Raw genomic sequence first — 18,579 nt, 5'->3', positions numbered from 1 at the left:
AACCTAACCTTATTTAAATGTTGGCGGCGGATTGTGGTGCCAGTGAAACACATGGAAAGAATCTTTTTCAACAAAAGTTCGATCTGTTTGGAAAAAAAATTCACCGAGCGCGCGAAGCTTTTCCCAAAATTATTCTTTTAATTAGATTATCGATTCGTGTATGAAATCAAATTACGTACCCGGATTATGATGATTATGCATCGTATTTACATCTGACAACAGATGCCGAGAGCTACTTGTTTCCTCTTAATTAACAATTAATTTCCGACAACATGTGCACGCCGGCGAAGATTAGAAAATTAGACGAAGTTGTGGTGAACAGAATCGCGGCTGGAGAGATAATCCAAAGGCCGGCAAACGCGTTGAAGGAATTAATAGAGAATAGGTTAGTATATTCGGTCTCTCTCTCTCTCTTTCTGTCTGTCGCGATGCACAGGATAATTCGATTTTACGTTGTAGTCTGGACGCCAAAGCGACGAATATACAAATCACCACGAAGGAAGGAGGCTTAAAACTCCTACAGGTACATAATAGGATATACAGTTTCAATTGTTAAACATATCAGTCTGAAATTATACCTATATACATAACGATCTTGATTTATACCTTTAGATACAGGATAATGGCACCGGTATTCGAAAAGAAGACATGGACATCGTGTGCGAGAGATTCACCACAAGCAAGCTGCAAAAGTTCGAGGATCTCAGCGCCCTTACGACATTTGGATTTCGAGGGGAAGCTCTGGCCAGCATCAGTCACATAGCCCTTCTTGCTATCACGACAAAGACGGCAGATGAAAAATGTGCCTACAAGTATGCAGATTTAACCGACGAGAAATCTGTTGTGAAAAAAGAATAGAAATATAATTCTTATTTTCGTACGAATTAGCTGAACCGTGTTCACCTTTGTAATGTTACAGAGCGTCGTATATTAACAGCAAGCTGAAAGCACCTCCAGTGCCTTGTGCTGGAAATCAGGGCACTGTGATAACAATAGAGAATCTGTTCTACAACGTGGCGACTCGTAGAAAGGCTTTGTCAAATCCATCGGAGGAATTTACCAAGATTACGGAAGTAGTTATGAGATACTCTGTGCATAATCCGGCAGTAGGATTTACGTTGAAAAAGCATGGCGAGCCGAGTCCACAGGTAAGACGAATCCCTACATGTATATACAATATATGACGCATGTGCGCGTCGTCTAAAAAATATATTAAACAATGGAATATTTAAGAACATTTATAGTAATGTTTCGTTACGTTTTTAGGTGCGAACGCCACATAATTCGACAAAACAGAATAACATAAGGATATTGTACGGCAATCCGGTTGCTCGTGAACTATTAGAGGTTGAGCTCGACGACAAGGATTATAAATTTAAGATGCACGGTTTAGTGACAAATCCGAATTATACGAATAAACGAATGGTAATGCTGCTATTCATCAACAATCGATTGGTCGATTCTCCTTGTAAGTCTAACGTTGCGCAAGCGGTCTTTATCCACTCTAAATCCTTTGTCAAAATTTTAACGTTTATGGACATTTATTTCCAGCAATTCGTAAGATGTTGGAAGAAGTTTACTCTGTGTATCTCCCGAAAAAGGCCCATCCGTGGTGTTACATATCTCTGGATATTAATCCACAGAATATTGACGTTAATGTACACCCGACGAAAAACGAGGTTAGATTTCTTCACGAAGATGCGATAATCGAGAGAATAAAATTCGCTTTGGATGAAAGACTGACTGGTAATAGTGCGTCTAGGACGTTTTACTTGCAAGCTAGATTACCGAAAGCAGACATCACTAAGGAAGTCCTGGAAGAGGTGTTGCCAGAGTATAACAAAGGAAATCCAGATAAATTGAAAAAAGTTCACGCTAGAGAGCTGATTAGGACAGACTCGTCCGATCAAAAACTTGACAAATTTAATTTTACCATACATTTCGAACAACGTAACAATGACAGCATGGCCCTGGCGAAGGAATTTACACATAACGCAGATTCCAAGTCTCTTAATTCTGAAATTCCACCGAAAGAAGATGTATCTGACATTATTACGGAAAATCCGCTTGCTGACGATAAATGTCAAGAGAAAAACTCGATCTTGAATTTAAATGTCGCAAAACACAATTCTACATTATTACGTATCGAAGAGACTCCAGCTGATGATTCGACACGTTGGAGCGGTATATTAGACACTAAAACTTCAGCTTCGTCAGACTCGCGAAGTACCTGCGCTCCAGGTAGCTCTGCGCAAAAGGACAAGTCGGAAAATGTCCGTCCAGAGAGTATCGCGTTTGATATCTCAGAATTTTTAAAAGACTTGGATGAGGAGGTAGACGATCCTGTAGAAGATGAGCCTGTAGACGCCATAGCCGATAGGGCTCGCAAGCAAGTGTATCAGTATTTCGGAAATGGGGACATTATTGAGAGTACGAAAAAGGCTTCGGAAACAGAACAGACATTAGGTACAGATGATAATGAGAAAGAAGGTGAAAATTCAATATCTAGCGCGAGTCAATCCGGAGGGACACGTTCTACCGAGAAAGATATTTCTTCTGATGAATCTCCGAAGTCCGCACAGCAATTCAAGTCATATTCCGTGAATAACTTTAGACACGAAGTGAAATTAACTAGTATCCTGAAATTACGCAAAGACGTTGAAGACGAATGTCACGAGGGATTAAGAAACATTTTAGCTAATTTGACATTTGTTGGCTGCATCGATCAAACTTCGGCCCTGATACAGAGTGGAGTTAATTTGTACATATGCAACACTAGGAAACTGGCGTAAGATAAATGTTTTACATAATAAAAATGATATTTGAAACGTTATATATAAAATTTGTAATTTTAGGATGTAATATTTTTTTTTTAGGGAGGAGCTTTTTTACGAAATCATGCTTTACGATTTTGCAAATTTTGGCGTTATCAAATTTTCAGTACGTATTTCAGATGCGGCAAATTAAGTTTATTTTACAGCCATCTAACATTGCGCGTTTTTTTTTTTTTTGTTTTTTTTTTTTTTTAGGAACGGATATCGTTGTTCGACTTAGCAATGATTGCTTTAGATTCGGGGGAAACTGGATGGACGGAAGAAGATGGGCCGAAGGAAGAATTGGCGGCAAGGGTGAAGGAATTGCTTTTAGAAAAGGCAGACATGATGAATGAATATTTTTCGATCGTCATGGATAAAATGGGAAATTTGAAATCGTTACCCGTGTTGTTAGGTAAATACATTGTAATATTGAATATTGTTATATTACCAGAAGAACAAATTGCTAATAGCATGTGCTAACATTTCAGATAAGTATTTTCCATACGAAGCGGAAATTCCACTATACATGATGCGACTAGCAACGGAAGTTGAATGGAGGAAGGAACGACTGTGCTTTCAAAATATTTGTCGGGAAACTGCTAAGTTTTACAGCTACATCAATCCGAAGCATCGGACACACGACTGGAAATATATAACTGAACACGTTTTATATCCCGCAATTAAAGAAAGTTTACTCCCACCGAAACACTTCGCTCACGATTCAACGATATTACAAATAGCCAGCTTACCCGACTTGTATAAAGTGTTCGAGAGATGTTGAATTATATTACTCCCAAGGTACAGGAATGTATTATACTTCGTTTTCTATGCGCTTATGAAAATTGAATTGACAAGTCCGATAGCAAATGTATTTAATGTTTCGTAGATTTATACAGTTGTGACCTATTATATTTGTGCGATACCCGACTTTTTGTGCGAAGATATGTTACAGACTGAAGAAATGACTGAATACGTATCATTATTTTTGCCGAGATTTGTATTTTATTGTCTTCCTCTATAGCCTTTTTGATAGAATTAAACTACGTATATATAATAAAAAATAATGTATATATTTAAAAAAAAATTCTATATATATATATAGTAATGCTACAAATGTGTTTTTACATAAAAGTAGCGTATATATATATATATATTTTTTTTTTTTTTGCTAACCCTTGTACATTTTACGATATATTAATACATTGGTTTCTATTTTATATTTTAAATACAAACTTAAAAGAGAAAATTTTATAATGTACATCAATATCTTGTATTAGACTTCGTCATTTAACAATTTATCAGTGGATGTTCTATCTATCTACCTTTACATTAGTTATCCTTTAGCAACGCCTACTAACGCTGGTCTCACTATTCTTTCATGCAATTTGTATCCTACTTTCGAGACAACTACGATTGTCCCAGGCTCCTTGCCCTCAACCTCCTGAAAATAATATTCATCATTTATAGAGATTATTATCCCATGTATCTACATACCGTATATATAATACATAAATCTTACTTGTTGAAATAATGCTTCGTGCTCATTAGGATCAAACTTTTCATTTACTGGATTCAGTGAGACTAATCCGTGCTTCTTGAAAACCTATATAATATTAAGAAAAAAAGGGGAGAATTTAATATTTAAAGTCACATTGTTCACGTGCATATTTCTCGTATTAAAAGCAGAGATAGAGGCATATTTTACCTTGTGTAATTGAGCTTCCGTCATGACCAAACCCTCGTATAAACTTTTCAAATGTGGGTTCCGCTCCGTTATCTCATCCTTTGGTACACTTTCGGTAGCTTTCCCCAATATGTCGGCCACATCCAAGAGATCCTTACAGAAACCTTGAATGCCGAAAAGTTTGGCGTCGTTAATCTGCTTGGTGAGCCTAATCCTGATATTTTCTCCTTCTGCCAACGCTCTCTTATATTTATCTTCCAGCGTGTCTCTAGATTCCTTAAGCTCGGCAACCTCTTTATTGATAAGCTCAAGTTCTGTTTTTAGTTTCTTTTCATTTTCTGTGGTAGCTTCTGATACGGGGGGTACGTCAGTGGCGTCTGGCTTCTTTTTTTCCGTTATTGTACCAAAATGTTGCCTTTGCCAGGAAAATGCATAAGATGCGCGTGGCAATCTGTAATATTACATTTATATATATGCTTTGCTTATAAATAAAAACATTGCATACATATATGTCTGTTACAAACAAAATATAAATATGCATGTGGCACAATCGCACAATATTTTCATGTTTAATCCGCTTAACAATATTCCAATCCTCAGTATTTTAACGATTTGCTAAATTACGGAAAGTTCAAGCGAAGAGATTCCGGATTCTCACTTTTGTATGCAGCAACATGCAAACTCGAAAGAGATTATAACAGCGAATATTTCTCGGCGCTTAATTAATGAGAATAAATAAACGCGGCGGTTAACCTCGACACGCCGACACGTGACTCCGCGACGAGCGTTCGACTTGTGCCAGCAGAAAAAAAGTGACAATTTACCCGTTTAGGCTTTTACTGATTTGATATAAATTATCGGCCGTCACGCGACTAAATCGCAATACCGCCGGTGCGACGATCGGTGCCATGATGCAATCGTATAACTCCGGACGAGATCTCGAGTCTCGAGGTCCTCGAGGAACGGATGACGAAACCAGACGAAGACGAAACGTAGCGGTCGGAGAACGAGAACACAAACAATCACGATCACGGAATGTTGGGGGACGCAAGACGCAAGTCACGCAAACGCAAGGTGCCGCGAGTGTGGCGGCTCACTTCACGACCGGATCGTATCAGATCGTATCGTTCAACCAATCGGGGAGGCCCGTTTTCTCGAATCGCACGGTTTTTAACAAATATGGAATTAATTAATCGCGTTGTTGCGAGGGTTATCTATATATATATATAGAGAGAGATTTATATATTTTTTAATATATATTTAAGATCGGATTTATAGAAGATAAAAATAAAAAGTTAATCCGCATCTCTCTCGGTATAGAAATAATGGATGACATAACTCGAACGTTTTTGAAAAGCGCGCCGTGGTCAGTTTCATGGCGGACGAATCCTATTTGAGGAAATCGGGACGGGACAATTTTTCGACTCTCTCGCCGGCGCGGCGCGCCTCGGCGACGCCACCCGTCTACGTATCGCGCGCTACTCGCGGGTATTTATACGCCCGCGGTTGCGGTTGCAGTCCGCGTTTAGTCCGCGCCCGTGTCTCGTTCGTTTACGTCGTCGTTCGGCAGTCGCAGTCGCGCGTTATATCGCGTCGGAGGTATACCGTGTCTCGAAGCGGAAGCGCACGACGCAGCGCGGCGCGCAGCGCAACGCGTGCCCGCGTTATCGGCACCGATTCCGGAGCGCGCGCGGGCGACTTCCGCTTTTCCGAGTGTGCGGTGTGTCGGCAGCGTCGCTTCGGGGAGGGGGGGCCCCGCGTTCCATCACTTCCATCCAGCCAGTCGCCGCACCGATTGCGTGAACCGCGTAAACGGCGGCCCGCCGCGGCGAGCGCGGCCTGGCGATTATGTGTTTTGGGTGCGCGCCGCGCGTCCCGACGGCAATGGTCGCGCGCGAGTCCCGCGATTCCTCGCCCTCGCCGCGCGACGGTCGCGTCCCGGCGAGATAGATATCCGCCAACCCTCCCCTCCCCCCCCCTCCCCCCGAGACCTCGCGAGGAAATTCTCCGCCGCAATTCCCCCGGCGGTCCCACCGCACTCGGGAACGCGAGTCCGCGAGTGCGCCCTGCGTCGCCACGACCGCCTGCTCCGCGGAGTAGTACCAGCCAGCCAGCCAGCCAGCGAGCGAGCGATGCCGATGCTCGCGCGCGCACCTACCGGGACCGTCACGGGTGTCGTTCACCGCTGATGCGTCCCGATGCTCTGATACACGGGCTCACGCGTACTCACACATATATATACACACGTATATATACACATAGATAGATGAGAGAGATATATATACGTACATATATGTGTATACAGTCACACACACATAAGTATAATATATATACACGGCCGGGCGGCGGAAGTGTTTTGCTCGATCTTTCCCGTCGCGCGCGCAGTCCGTGCGCTACACGGGGCCGGGGCCCCTAGATCGCCGCCGCCTCCGCCGCTGCCGGCCACCGCCGATCCTTGGACGCCGACCTACGTCGAGCCCGCCCGTGTCCCGCTCTGGACACGCCGATTCGCCCGATTCGCCCGCCACGCGACGGGTTATGTTTCCCACCTTCATCGGAATCCTAGGTGAGTCCCACCGCCGCGCCGGTCGTCCGACCGGACGGCGCGCGTGACAAATTACCGGTTGATAACGTGTGTATATATGTTCGTACATTGCTCCTTTTTTTGTGCCGCTGTAAGCGATACTAGAAATAGTATTTTGTAGTAGCAGGGATCCCCGGCCTTTATCTACGGAGATTCGATTTCTCGGCGGTATCCCGTTCCTGATCCCGAGTCTTGAACGTTTAAGCTGAAGGAGGCGTGATGTTGAATCTACGAGTAATATCCACGCCAGAGATTTGCACAAATTTATTTCACTGTTGAATCTCTTTTTTTTTTAAATACTTCTTGATATTTAAGCGTATTTAAGAGACTTTTTTTTTCATTTTTTATGTTCGGGAGAATTTTACGTATGATCGCTCATGCGTTAAAAATTGCCCCATTTAAGTAATTAAGGTGTTTCTCATGCTCATTTTCACGTATCTTTTGTGATTGAAATTGATGAAGTGAATTAAGGTGAATTTGTACGGAGTGGAATGATGTATTTAATTGTCACGAATAGGTGATTGAGCTTCGACGAGTCAAATCCAGTCCAGAGGTAGTTTTTTTTTTTTGCAAATTTGTGTATATATTTAAGTGCAAAGAAAATAAAAATAACTATTGATTATACGTACACTAGCAATATTTAGAAATCTGTAGAAAAAGATATAATCTTTTTTGTGCCAATTAATTCTACTTAATTAAGGATTTCAGTTTTTTTAACTTGAATTCATTTTAAATAACTTTGAATTTATTCTTTTTCGTTTTGTTTATATTCAGGGAATTGATGTCAGAGTTATGTTTCGACGCAAAAGGAATATTGTTTTTGTTAAATGTAACGAAAAACGTGTAACGCATGAGAATGTGAATAATTTGGGAAAGTCAACCCTTCGTAATGTTTTAATTTAATTTAAATGGAAAATATTATCTACAATTAAGATTTATTGCTAATTAGTATACTATTTTACTTCTTTCGGATAATTTTATTTAAGATTTTCCAAGTAGCTTCGTCTAAGAAATGGGTTATACGATATTACATCGATTACTTTCAAATAGCAAGATTAAGATCGAGGAACTTTTAACTGTTCCTTTATTTTTTTAGACATTCAATCGTGGTGGGAGGTGCCAAGTATAGCACACTTTTGCTCATTATTTAGAGCTGCCTTCAATCTTCTGGATTTTGATATTGAGGTATCTAATCAAATGCTAACTCTTTTATGAGTAAGCGGCGTATGTAAAGCCCGTTAGTACCGCTTCAGCATTTGGGCGGCGAAACACGCTGTCGCGCTTCGGCTTTAATCTTATTGTTTATTGGCTTATACATCATTTTGTTCTCTTCTTCGCGTCACTGTGAATGCTATATTGCGAAATGTGTCCTCGGTATTAACGTCGCTAAAATTATAGGATTTGGAAGAGGCTTTGTTAACGGACGGAGGTACCGAAGGACGACTGCTTCAGGAACTGATAGTAAAGTTACTGGAGGGTTGCTTGCCAAATGATACCCGCAATGACATCTCCACCTTTAATTATCAAATGTTTCTGCGTAGACTCTTTCGGAAAAAATGTCAAGTACGTATCGATCTCAGTGTTGGGCCTTACACAATGTAAAATTATCTGTTACTCCTATATTGATAAGAAAATTTAACTGAAACGCATGTACATTTGCACAGGAATACAAATGCGAAAATCCTTTCAATACAGACGTAGACTTTGAATTGTTACCTCTTCGTCAAAAAGTAGAAATACTACGCGCGCTCTGTGACTTCAGGCTCGACGCCGAAGACGTAGTACGTATTCGATCGTTGCGAGTTGTTACAATAATTTTACACCCGCGCATTCCTTAAACGATTATTTGATAATATAATCGAATGAATGTGAAATTAATAATAGGAGCAGTCGTTAAGCAACTTGGACTCGGATAGCCTGCGAGTCGAACCTTTGGGACATGATCGTAAGAATTCTGCCTACTGGTACTTCTACGGCACTCGATTGTACCGGGAGGATTACATCGATACTTCTAACAGTGCCTCGCACAAGCAGAAAAGTAAGCCAAGGGACAAAAAGCGTAAAAAACGACGGAACAGAGTGGCGAAGGAGGAACAGGAAGAGGAAGAGAAGGAGGAAGCTAGTTTAATAAACAGCGGGAACAACGGACGAGAGAGCGTTTGGCAGGTTGTTTGTTTTACCCAGCAAGATTGGAGCAGATTAGTTGAAAAATTTCGTGATTCGGTAATGATTGTTTCTTTGCGGTTAGAAAAAAAGAAATAAAAATTGTGTGTTGCGAAATTGGAAATAAAATTATTTATGTTTATTTATTTGCCCAGGAATACGACACCGAACGCAAGCTTTATCGCACGTTGTCCGAAGACTTTATGCCGGAAATACCGAAATTGTTTGATTTAAAAGAGAAACAGCAACGGCGTAAGCTGTTACAACGTAATAGCTCGCGAGTGCTTCGTAGCCAGGAACCTGCTACACAGATGGACGCAGTCATGGTCAGATCCAAGATCAAGACTAAAACGACCAAAGGGACTAAAAAAGGGACGCAAGCGTCAAAATCTTATATTGAGGAAGACACCACTCCGCCGTTACCGACTTCACCGGTCCAGAAAAAAGGACGGCAAACGAACAATTCTTTAGCTTCGGCTGTCGGCCAGATTGTAATTCATACTAGAGATGAAGTAGAGGACTTGGAGAAGAAGAAGAGTACCGGTAATCATGGCGATAGTAATTACGTATCTTGTAATTACGGCTACAAATATGGCTATTCGTTCGGTATCGAAGAGGAGGAGCGTTGTGTCGGCATGCACAAAGTTCTTGAAAGTGTTAAAGATCACGTGGATGCCTGGCCATTTATTGAGCCCGTGGATGAGGACTATGCGCCAAGGTAAAACTTGATACACGTTTTAAAATCGTGATTAATTATTTATATTTCCGATATTAAGTTTTTAATAATGTTCTGAATAATTTGTATAGGTACTACAGTGTGGTACGCAGGCCAATGGATCTGAAAACTATGGAGGAGAAACTCGAAAATGGCTCGTATAAGAATTTAAATCAGTTTAAACGCGACTTTCGGCTTATCGTCGACAATTGTAGGCAATACAATGGCTCCGATAACGGTTCGTGATGCTTTTATCCAACTTTTTTAAATTTTATATAAATCTACCAGTAATTGCATTATATCGTTATCTGTATGTCGGCAAAACTTAACGACACGTTTTATATATTCCAGAATACACAGATATGGCGGTTAATCTTAAGGAAGCCTTCGACAAAGCCGTAAGTCGATATTTGGAATCGGAGACGTCCAGTGACGAAGATCCTACGTCTCCTCCGTCACTGGCCGGATCACCTACAACTTTATCATATCCCTCGCGTCATTTATCTTCTTCGCACCATAACGCACGAAAACGTTCGAAAAAATCAACCAAAAAGTCTAAATCGTATAAACCTGAGAGTAGAATAAAATCGAAGAATAATGAAAAAGTGGACGAAGATGAAAAGAGAAATAAAAGTATTAAAGTTGCGAAGAAGAAGAGGGGAAAGAAAAAAGGTAAAAAGGTGAAAGAGGAGGAATCGGACGAGGATGAGGAGGAGCAGGAAGACCAGGAAAGCGAAGATGCAATATCTGAGGCTAGTATTGTAACGTCAAAGAGAAGAAAAAATATTGATGTAAATAGTTTACTTAAAACCAAAAAGCTACCTAAGGAAACGGAAGAATTAAGAACATCGAATAAAAAAGCGAACAAAGAGCGGCACCAATCGAAAAAAGACTCGGAAATTGTACGATCTGCCAAAGAAACGAAAGAAAATAAAAAGCGGAAGGAGGATTTCGAAGAAGATTATGAACCTCCAGTAATTCCGAAGAGTAAAAGTAGAAAAATAGAAAAGAAAGAACTTGAAGAAACTGCGATATTGGCGGACAACACGAAGAAGAGCAAATTGAAAAAGATCGAAGTGGAAGAAAGTGACACGGTGTTCGAGGAGAGCAAAAAACAATCTTCCCATGTCAAAACGAAAAAGAATCGTAAGAAAGAAAAGTCGAATTTAAAGACTGTAACCAAGTCTAATGAAAAATCCGACAAGGGTCATTTAAAGCAAAAAAATAAGAAATCAAAACAAAAGAACGAGGAATTAAAGAATGGAGAGTTGAAAAGTCAAACGGATTCCAAAGATATAGAATTAGAAAGTGCTTTAGATTTCAAACGTACTCACATCTCCAAGAAACTCTCCACATTAATTGGTAAAGATGTAGACTCGCTTGATAGTTTAAAAGATAAGATAAGCGATAGAAGACGGGAGGAAAAATTAAAAAACGAAAAAGAAAAGCAGAGAAAAGCGGCGAAAGGTGACGTTCACGGTATCTATTCGAAAAAAGTGCCTTCAAACAGTAGTACTTTTCACGACAATGACAAAGACAATGCAAAGCGATCAAAGTCGAGGAAAAGTACGAAAGAAGATAAGATTACGGATGACGCGATTAAGAAACATGATCCGGAAATCAATGAAAATAAGAAAAGCACTCATGCTAAACATACCAAAGGATTATTGGGAGCAGAGGAGAATGCTGCGATTCAGGCATTAAATCAAGCGACGGAGAAGACACTTCATGTAAGCTTACAAGATACTATTTTCAAGATTATTTCAAGATTTCTTATTAGAATTCATACATACAAGATATAAATGTTTACATTTTTTTTAGTGTTCAATAGAATTTATTTAAAAAAACATCCAAGTCCAAAGAAAAACTAATAGCTTTAAATTTTAAACTATGTGCCGACTGTCTGTAATTTATATTGATAGTTCTGTGCATATTAAGAAATAAATGCATATTGAGAAATTAGACTGTCAACAAGATACGGCTTCTAAATTATCTTGCATCTTAATACAAGAATTCTTATTTTCTTTTGGTTTTATTTATATTCTGTGAATCATACACATACTGATTTGCTCTATTACATGCGATAGGATATTAACAAGTGGCTTGACGACGCACCAAGGCTCTCGGGATTCTCCTCTGGCAGTGACTCGCCAGTGCTTCATAGCTCTTCCATCGAGTCCAATCGACCAGGATCCAAGGTAGAGGCTGCACGAAAGAGACCGAGTTCCATCAAAATATTTGGCCCTCATGGACCGAGTCGACCGAAGAAAATACAGCGCACGATCGATCGTTTGCAACCTGGTAAAAGCAAGGGAAATTTACTTCTGAAGAAACCGCTTAACGTGCCCAGCGCCAACGCCAACGATGCTGCGAGCTCTATTAGTGATAACGATCAATCGAATAAGGATAATGACGAAGAGCCGAAGCTCAGTTTAGGTACTGTGCTGAAAAACGTGGATTCCATCCAATTGATCTGCAAGAGTCTAGTATCGTCACCTAATCCGAATTTGTCCAACGACGACGAGGAAGAGGATCACTCTCTTACCACGATTCAATCATCTAATGTCAAGGAGGAGAAAACGAGTGCTAAGGAAGCTACGAAGACGTCGAGCACAGTAGAGGATAAAGAGGCGGCACGATCTGGTACAGAAGAAGCGCAGAAACCAAAATCCGCCACACCAAATTTGAGTGCCTGGTTCAAAGCCTTTGGAGCGCCAAAATCAAAAAAGAAAGACGAGGAAGCGGAAGAGGCTACGATGATAAAGAAGGACGGAGATTCGCAGGAAGCGTTTTGCGGCAGGCAACGACGGCTGAGCACCGGTGGTAGCAGTGTCAGTGAATCGGTGTCTAGTTTCTCTCAGGAATCGCCACCGGCGCCACGCGTAGCGCATTCCCCGCAGTGTCAGCCCGTGATAACTCCAACCGAGCCGATAAGGGGCGCGGGATTTTATCAGGACGCATTGTCAACTGGGAGCAGTCCCTACAACAGTCCCTACTATGCGACCCCACCGAGATACAGCGCGCAATTGCCACCCACTCCATCGCCGCAAAACCATCCGTTATCCCCGGCCTATCCGTCGCCTTACGAACAACCACCGCCCGTCTATCCTCAAGTGCACGCGCAGCCGCCGTATCAATCGCCGTATCAGAAATCCTCGCCTCAAGACAACGCCAACGAGGCGTACCCGCAAATGTCTCCGCAACGTTTCCCGCAACAGTTACCCGCTAGCAATCAGAACCAGTCACCCGTTTATCCGCAACACTCCCCGCAAGCGATGCAGCCGGTTTATCCTCAACCTCAGACACCGCCGTCGAATTATTCGCAGCCCTCGCCGCAGCAACCATCTACCCCCAGTTACTCGCAACCGTCTCCGCAACAGAATGCGGTCGCTAATTACTCTCAGCCCTCTCCCCAGGCGGTCACCAATTACCCGCAAGCTTCTCCACAACAGCAACACTCCCCTTACTCACAATCCTCTCCTCAGACGCCGCCGAATTACTCGCAACCGTCCCCGCAACAGCACTCTCCGTATGCGCAGTCCTCGCCTCAACAGCCCGCCGGATACAGTCGTCTGTCGCCACAGCCACCGCCTACGAATTATTCGCAACCCTCGCCTCAACCACCGAACGCATACGCGCAGCCGTCTCCTCAGCCGCCGAGTTTCTCTCCGCAAACATCGCCGCAAACACGTCCCACCAACTACTCGCAGTCATCGCCGCAACCCCCGAACTCGTATCCGACTCCGCAACACGATCGGAGTTACTCACAATCGTCGCACCAGCAAATTCAAACTTTCCCTCAGCACTCGCCGCAAGCACCACCTTCGTTTTCCAAATCGTCGCCGCAGAATAGCTCGTATTCTCAACCGTCGCCGCAACCACTGACCAATTACCCGCAGTCTTCTCCCCAGCAGCCGGCAACGTACTCGCATCCGTTACATTCGCCGCAGACACCGCCAAATTATTCGCAGCTTTCGCCGCAACAGACATCCGGGACGGCGACGGCGACGGCGCCGGCAGCAGCAGCAGCAGCGGCGGCAGTTGTTGCGGTGAATTATTCACAGCCGTCGCCTCAACAGTCGCGCAATTATCCGCAAACCTCGCCTCAACAAAAGCCCACGTGTAATCCCGTACAACCACCGCAACAGTCGCCCGGTTACTCACAAACCTCTCCACAACAAGCCGGCAATTATTCTCAGCTTCAATCGTCGAAGAACTCGGAGGAGTATGCCGCTCAAGCCACGGCGCCGTCTGCGAGTTATCCTCAGGACTTCAAGCAAAATCCCTCGTACATTCAGCAGTCACCTACGATATCTTCGTCCGTGAGCGAAGTTGAACACCGAGCGGAATATCTGAAGTCTAACGCTACCGAAAAGCCTCCGCCAACGGGCGATCAACAGAGGAACTTTCCCGTTCAATCGGAATCGTTGAACCCGAACGCGAATCATCAGCTCTATCAGTCGCCGAGTCAGTATCCGCCAACGTATCCGAACAGTTTTCCCAACGTCGAGCTTCAGAGGTCCACTTCGAGACACGGCGGTCAGCAACAGGCGCAACAGCAGCAGCAGCAGCAGCAGCAGCCGGCACCGCAAGATTCGCGGGCCGGTTTCACCGAGATCCAGCCGCGTGGCTTTCTCGGCAAGGCATCGTCCGGCAGCGGTGATCAATTACCCGCGCCTGCACCGGATCAGACGCAATTGTTGGCATTCCAGCAGAACTTGACGACGGCCCGCGAGTCGCTCTATCCAAGCGGCTTCCAGCCACCCGCTTACTCGCTAGCGCCACCAAACTCGAGGCCGGTGTATCCTAGTCCGCATTATTTCGACGCCGGCTCGAAGTCCGCCGGCGGTGGGGGCGGCGGTGGAGCCGCGTCCGCCAATCCCTCCGGCAATCCTCCTCCGATGAAGAAACGCGCGTACGAGCCGCCCGCCAGCGAGTCCAGCACCCGCGGTCTTCCGCAGGAGAGCGCGGTAACGCGTCCGGGTCAGGAACAATTTTCGAGTTTCGAGCCAATGATGACTCTCCCGCAACCGGAGGCTGTGTCAGTCAGTCAGTTCGATGGCACGCCGTTCGTTACCGGCCTGGCCGACTCTATGGCGACCAATTCGGCGTACGCGCGACTGAGCCTCGGTCTGGTCGGTCGGGCACCGAGTAAGGAGCAGCAGCAACTGTTGACGATCCCGCGACCACCACCCGGAACGAAGACGGAGCATCTCGTCGCTTACGGTCGCGGCGCCGCACCCGGCCCCGCCGAGCTCGAGCAGCTCAATCTGCTGCAGAGCTTGCAGAGCGCGGCGGCCAAGAATAGCCAGGGTATCCTCACGATATCGCGACGACCCGGCGAGAGCGACGTGAGAGCGACGCCCGTCGCCACGATGACGCCCACCGCGACGCCGTCCAAGACGAAGAGGAGCCGGAAGAGCAAGCATCCGCAACAGCAGGAACAACCGAGCGCAGCTGTCACGGTGACGGCCGTAACGACGGCCGCCGATCAGCAACAAACGGCAACGGGAATGCCCGCTTTTCCACAGTACGCGGCCGCGTCCGCGGCGACCGCGGCCGAGTCCATCGGCGCCTTGAAGACAGCCACGGTGGCGGTACCGCCGCCCGCGGGTAGTGCCTTCAATTTCGCCGCCTCTGCCAGTGGTGCGTCCACCGCGTTTGCGTCTTTCCTCACGGACGAGTTTCGTAATCAGGGCATTTACTACAATATGGCCCTGCGACAGCAACAGCAGCAGCAGCAACAACAGCAGCAGCAACAGCAGCAGCAACAGCAGCCGGCGATGGTGAGCAACGCCTCGGGTCAGCCGACCGCCTGCAACAAACTCGGCAATCAACCGCCACCGAGGAACTATCCGCTGCCCCATTCGTTCCTGCACTCGGCCGCCGCTGCCGCCGCCGCCCAGAGATCGGCGTACGGTCCACCGGTCTCCGCCTATGTGACGCCGCACGGGCCCAACATGACGATGGACCAGCAGGCCGCCTATCAGCAGTACATACATTCGCTCTACGCTATCCAGCCGTCGCATCCCTCACCCTGGATGTAGCCACTAAGATCGCTGCAAGATCGGTCCGTGATTCGATGATGGCAGATCAATCTTCTGATGAATCTCGATACGTCGTACTGCGACGGAGGAAGCGCGATCGTTCGAGATCCAAAGGGATACCAAATATTAATCGAAAGTCTCTTGGCGAGCGCGCGAGAGAGCGGTATATGCCCTTCTTACCTTATTTTTGTCTTTTTTTTTTTTTACAAGGGACATCCTCCTCGCGACTTGTCTTTTCTATTGTTTTTTACGTAATTGACCGTTGTCCGTGAGGCTCTCTACGGAATTAGATAAACGACCGTTCGTAGATTTCTTTGACCGCAGCTTCCTTTTTACAAGCGACCGTTGCAACTCTAGTAACTTTGACACTTTTACACCGTTCGTTCGGAGCGCGGAAGTCTGAGCTTCTACAATGTACATAAAAGACAGGTCTACTTTCGATATAGGAATTTTTGATAGTTTTCTAAAAAGAAACGAGATTAACCGGCAGGTTCAATAGCTCTAAGTCGAGATCGCTAGCGCCGAGAGTAAATCGATCCGCAATGTCTATCGAAAGTTCCTCCGTGCGCGAACGTCGGGCAAAATATCTCCGCGGATAAATAATGTATAACTAATGTAATACATTACATGTTTGCATACATATAGATATATATTTATGCAAGATGCATCATTGTTGGATACATTGTTATACTCGCGCGAACGCGTTTTGCCTGGCGCTTACCTCCGTGCCGACAGATGCACGCGCGAAAACGAGTCTCCGCACGTGGTCCTCGTCAGCGTGTAAAGTGTAAACGCGTGCATGCGTTGTGCGTGCGTGCGTGCGTGCGTGCGTATGCGTCGGGACACGGAATCATGCAATATTGAATTTTTTGCGTTGTTAATTTAGCCAACGACGGGCGTTCTCCCTCTCTAGTAATGCTCCGCGGTGTGTCGGGTCCACAACACGCCGAGTGTGTCGTCTAGCCCGTGTAAGATCTCCCGTTTGATCCTTCCCATTTTCGGTCCGCGGTTAGCGAAATCGATTGTCGAACTCGTGGAAGAGGACTCCTGCCTGGGGAAACCGAGGAGGATTTTCTGTGTATAATAATTATCGAGCGCGCTCTGTTGCTGGTGTACGTTATGTAGATTACCTAGCATCGTAAGGGAATAGCACGTAAGGAAAAGTTAGGCTTTCTTTGTATATAATATATATGAAACACATATCTCGCGTAGAGAGGACGATGTGCTCGAATGTTGAAAAAAAAGGATCTCGACGTTGCGAGGGGGATCTGTGCAAAGACCCGGGAAGAAAAACAAGTTGAATTCTCGTGACGTGTGAAAAACGGACGTGTCTTTTCAATTTCTTTTTTTTTCTCTCTTGTCGAGAGAGGCGCATATAATAGTGTAATGTGAGAGATCAGCAGAAATATATGTGTATAAGCATGTGCGGAAAAAAAAAACAAGAGACGAAATATACCGTGTAATACCGCCGCTATCGTCGTACATACATCCATTTAAAACTCATCTTTATCGTCGAGGCCAGAGTAATTCGTCACGGGAGGAGAGAAGCGGTATTGAAACTTATAAATATATACATATATATTGTAAATGTATATTGTAAATGTATCTATGACAAATTAAAGCGCAGTTTGTTACAAAATCCGCCAGTTTATCCTGTGATAATGGCTATCTCCCGATACGCGTTCCTCCTCCTTCTATACAGGGCGGTCCATTTAGTGTCGGCATTTAAATATTTGAACAGAAAATGAATGACTGCTTTGTGCTACATTTTATTATTGTTATTGCTGAAGCAAGGCTCTGTGCGTCAGCATTTTCCGTATGTAAATGAACGCTCCGTTTGGATTTGACGAAGAAAAACCAGAAAAACTGTATCGAACGCTTCATTTGTTGTACTTTCCACGCGTTCTTTTTTTTTTTTTTTTCCATATCTCGTTTCATTCAAGTTCGCTTATGGTTGTCGCACTTTCTACATCCAGCTCGCCAGATTGAATGCACGCGCCTATCTCGCTTTAAATGCAATGAGCTGCAAAACCGAAACAAATCTTATCGTGACCATCGTGAGTCTACCATAAAATCCACTCGGAAAGATTAAAAATTTACCGTGTCCTTTTTCATTACAGTCCTTCCTGCATTCGCATCTTCGGCTCTCCTCGTCGACGCATTAATTGTCGTATACGAACGTTCAATTTACCGAGGAGAAATTTGCGGAGAACCGAACGCAGTTTCTTTTACAATTCACCCCTTCCTTCGAGACATCACGGGCTCTTAATATATATCACAACGCTTTTCAACCTGAAATGACATTTTACAATGAAAAAAATAATAAATTTACAATGAAAATAAATTTACAATTACAATGAAAAAATAAATAACGAAGGCGTACGTTTTCTCTCGAAATGCGTGTAAGAAATTGTACGTGTCATTCGTTACACTCGTGGCGTGCAGTGGGTTTTAAATTACACGTGGACGACCGGCCGCCTGGTAAACAACAGCTGACGACACGGTGCAATTCGAAACCGTCGCGCTGTTGCGCGGCGGAACGGGGGAGGGGAAAATTAACGAAAAAAAAA

At 44.4% G+C, this 18,579-nt stretch overlaps 3 protein-coding genes and 1 long non-coding RNA gene across 6 annotated transcripts; 2 read left to right on the top strand and 2 right to left on the bottom strand.

Moving 5' to 3' along the window:
* Positions 1-21: 21 nt before the first annotated feature.
* Mlh1 (DNA mismatch repair ATPase Mlh1) lies at positions 22-3,802 on the top strand. 2 transcript variants are annotated; one of them, XR_013258458.1, is made up of 9 exons: positions 22-385; positions 460-523; positions 613-812; positions 920-1,148; positions 1,267-1,468; positions 1,552-2,788; positions 2,877-2,940; positions 3,070-3,228; positions 3,305-3,445. XR_013258458.1 is itself a non-coding variant. In XM_077415838.1 (9 exons), exons 1-9 carry the CDS (start codon positions 273-275, stop codon positions 3,595-3,597), a joined length of 2,601 nt encoding a protein of 866 aa, XP_077271964.1. In that variant the 5' UTR covers positions 25-272; the 3' UTR covers positions 3,598-3,802. The 2 variants fall into 2 exon arrangements, 1 of the variants encoding a protein (XP_077271964.1); XM_077415838.1 differs by having other exon boundaries at positions 25-385; positions 3,030-3,228; positions 3,305-3,802.
* Roe1 (grpE protein homolog, mitochondrial Roe1) lies at positions 3,672-5,533 on the bottom strand. The gene is made up of 4 exons (XM_077415868.1): positions 5,325-5,533; positions 4,522-4,951; positions 4,336-4,419; positions 3,672-4,257 (listed from the first exon to the last, which is right to left on the bottom strand). Exons 1-4 carry the CDS (start codon positions 5,408-5,410, stop codon positions 4,150-4,152), a joined length of 708 nt encoding a protein of 235 aa, XP_077271994.1. The 5' UTR covers positions 5,411-5,533; the 3' UTR covers positions 3,672-4,149.
* Positions 5,534-5,836: 303 nt separating this feature from the next.
* Positions 5,837-17,648, top strand: LOC143902698 (uncharacterized). Of its 2 annotated transcripts, XM_077415811.1 has the most exons (9): positions 5,837-7,066; positions 8,181-8,269; positions 8,483-8,647; positions 8,749-8,865; positions 8,969-9,307; positions 9,403-9,965; positions 10,055-10,200; positions 10,314-11,692; positions 12,050-17,648. In XM_077415811.1, the coding sequence occupies exons 1-9, from the start codon at positions 7,039-7,041 to the stop codon at positions 16,007-16,009; spliced, it is 6,786 nt and encodes a 2,261-aa protein (XP_077271937.1). In that variant the 5' UTR covers positions 5,837-7,038; the 3' UTR covers positions 16,010-17,648. The 2 variants fall into 2 exon arrangements, with proteins under 2 accessions (XP_077271937.1, XP_077271938.1); XM_077415812.1 differs by lacking the exon at positions 8,181-8,269 and having other exon boundaries at positions 5,838-7,066.
* LOC143902723 (uncharacterized) lies at positions 17,640-18,531 on the bottom strand. Its single transcript, XR_013258459.1, has 3 exons — positions 18,393-18,531; positions 18,110-18,301; positions 17,640-18,032 (listed from the first exon to the last, which is right to left on the bottom strand). It is a non-coding gene; the product is annotated as an uncharacterized LOC143902723 (long non-coding RNA).
* Between the last annotated feature and the right edge of the window lie 48 nt (positions 18,532-18,579).

The sequence above is a fragment of the Temnothorax americanus genome, unplaced genomic scaffold (assembly GCF_048541705.1).
Source record: "Temnothorax americanus isolate GAGA-0224 unplaced genomic scaffold, ASM4854170v1 Scaffold4, whole genome shotgun sequence".
In the NCBI taxonomy this organism is placed as follows: domain Eukaryota; kingdom Metazoa; phylum Arthropoda; class Insecta; order Hymenoptera; family Formicidae; genus Temnothorax; species Temnothorax americanus.
This window is presented reverse-complemented; position numbering and strand designations above follow the sequence as displayed.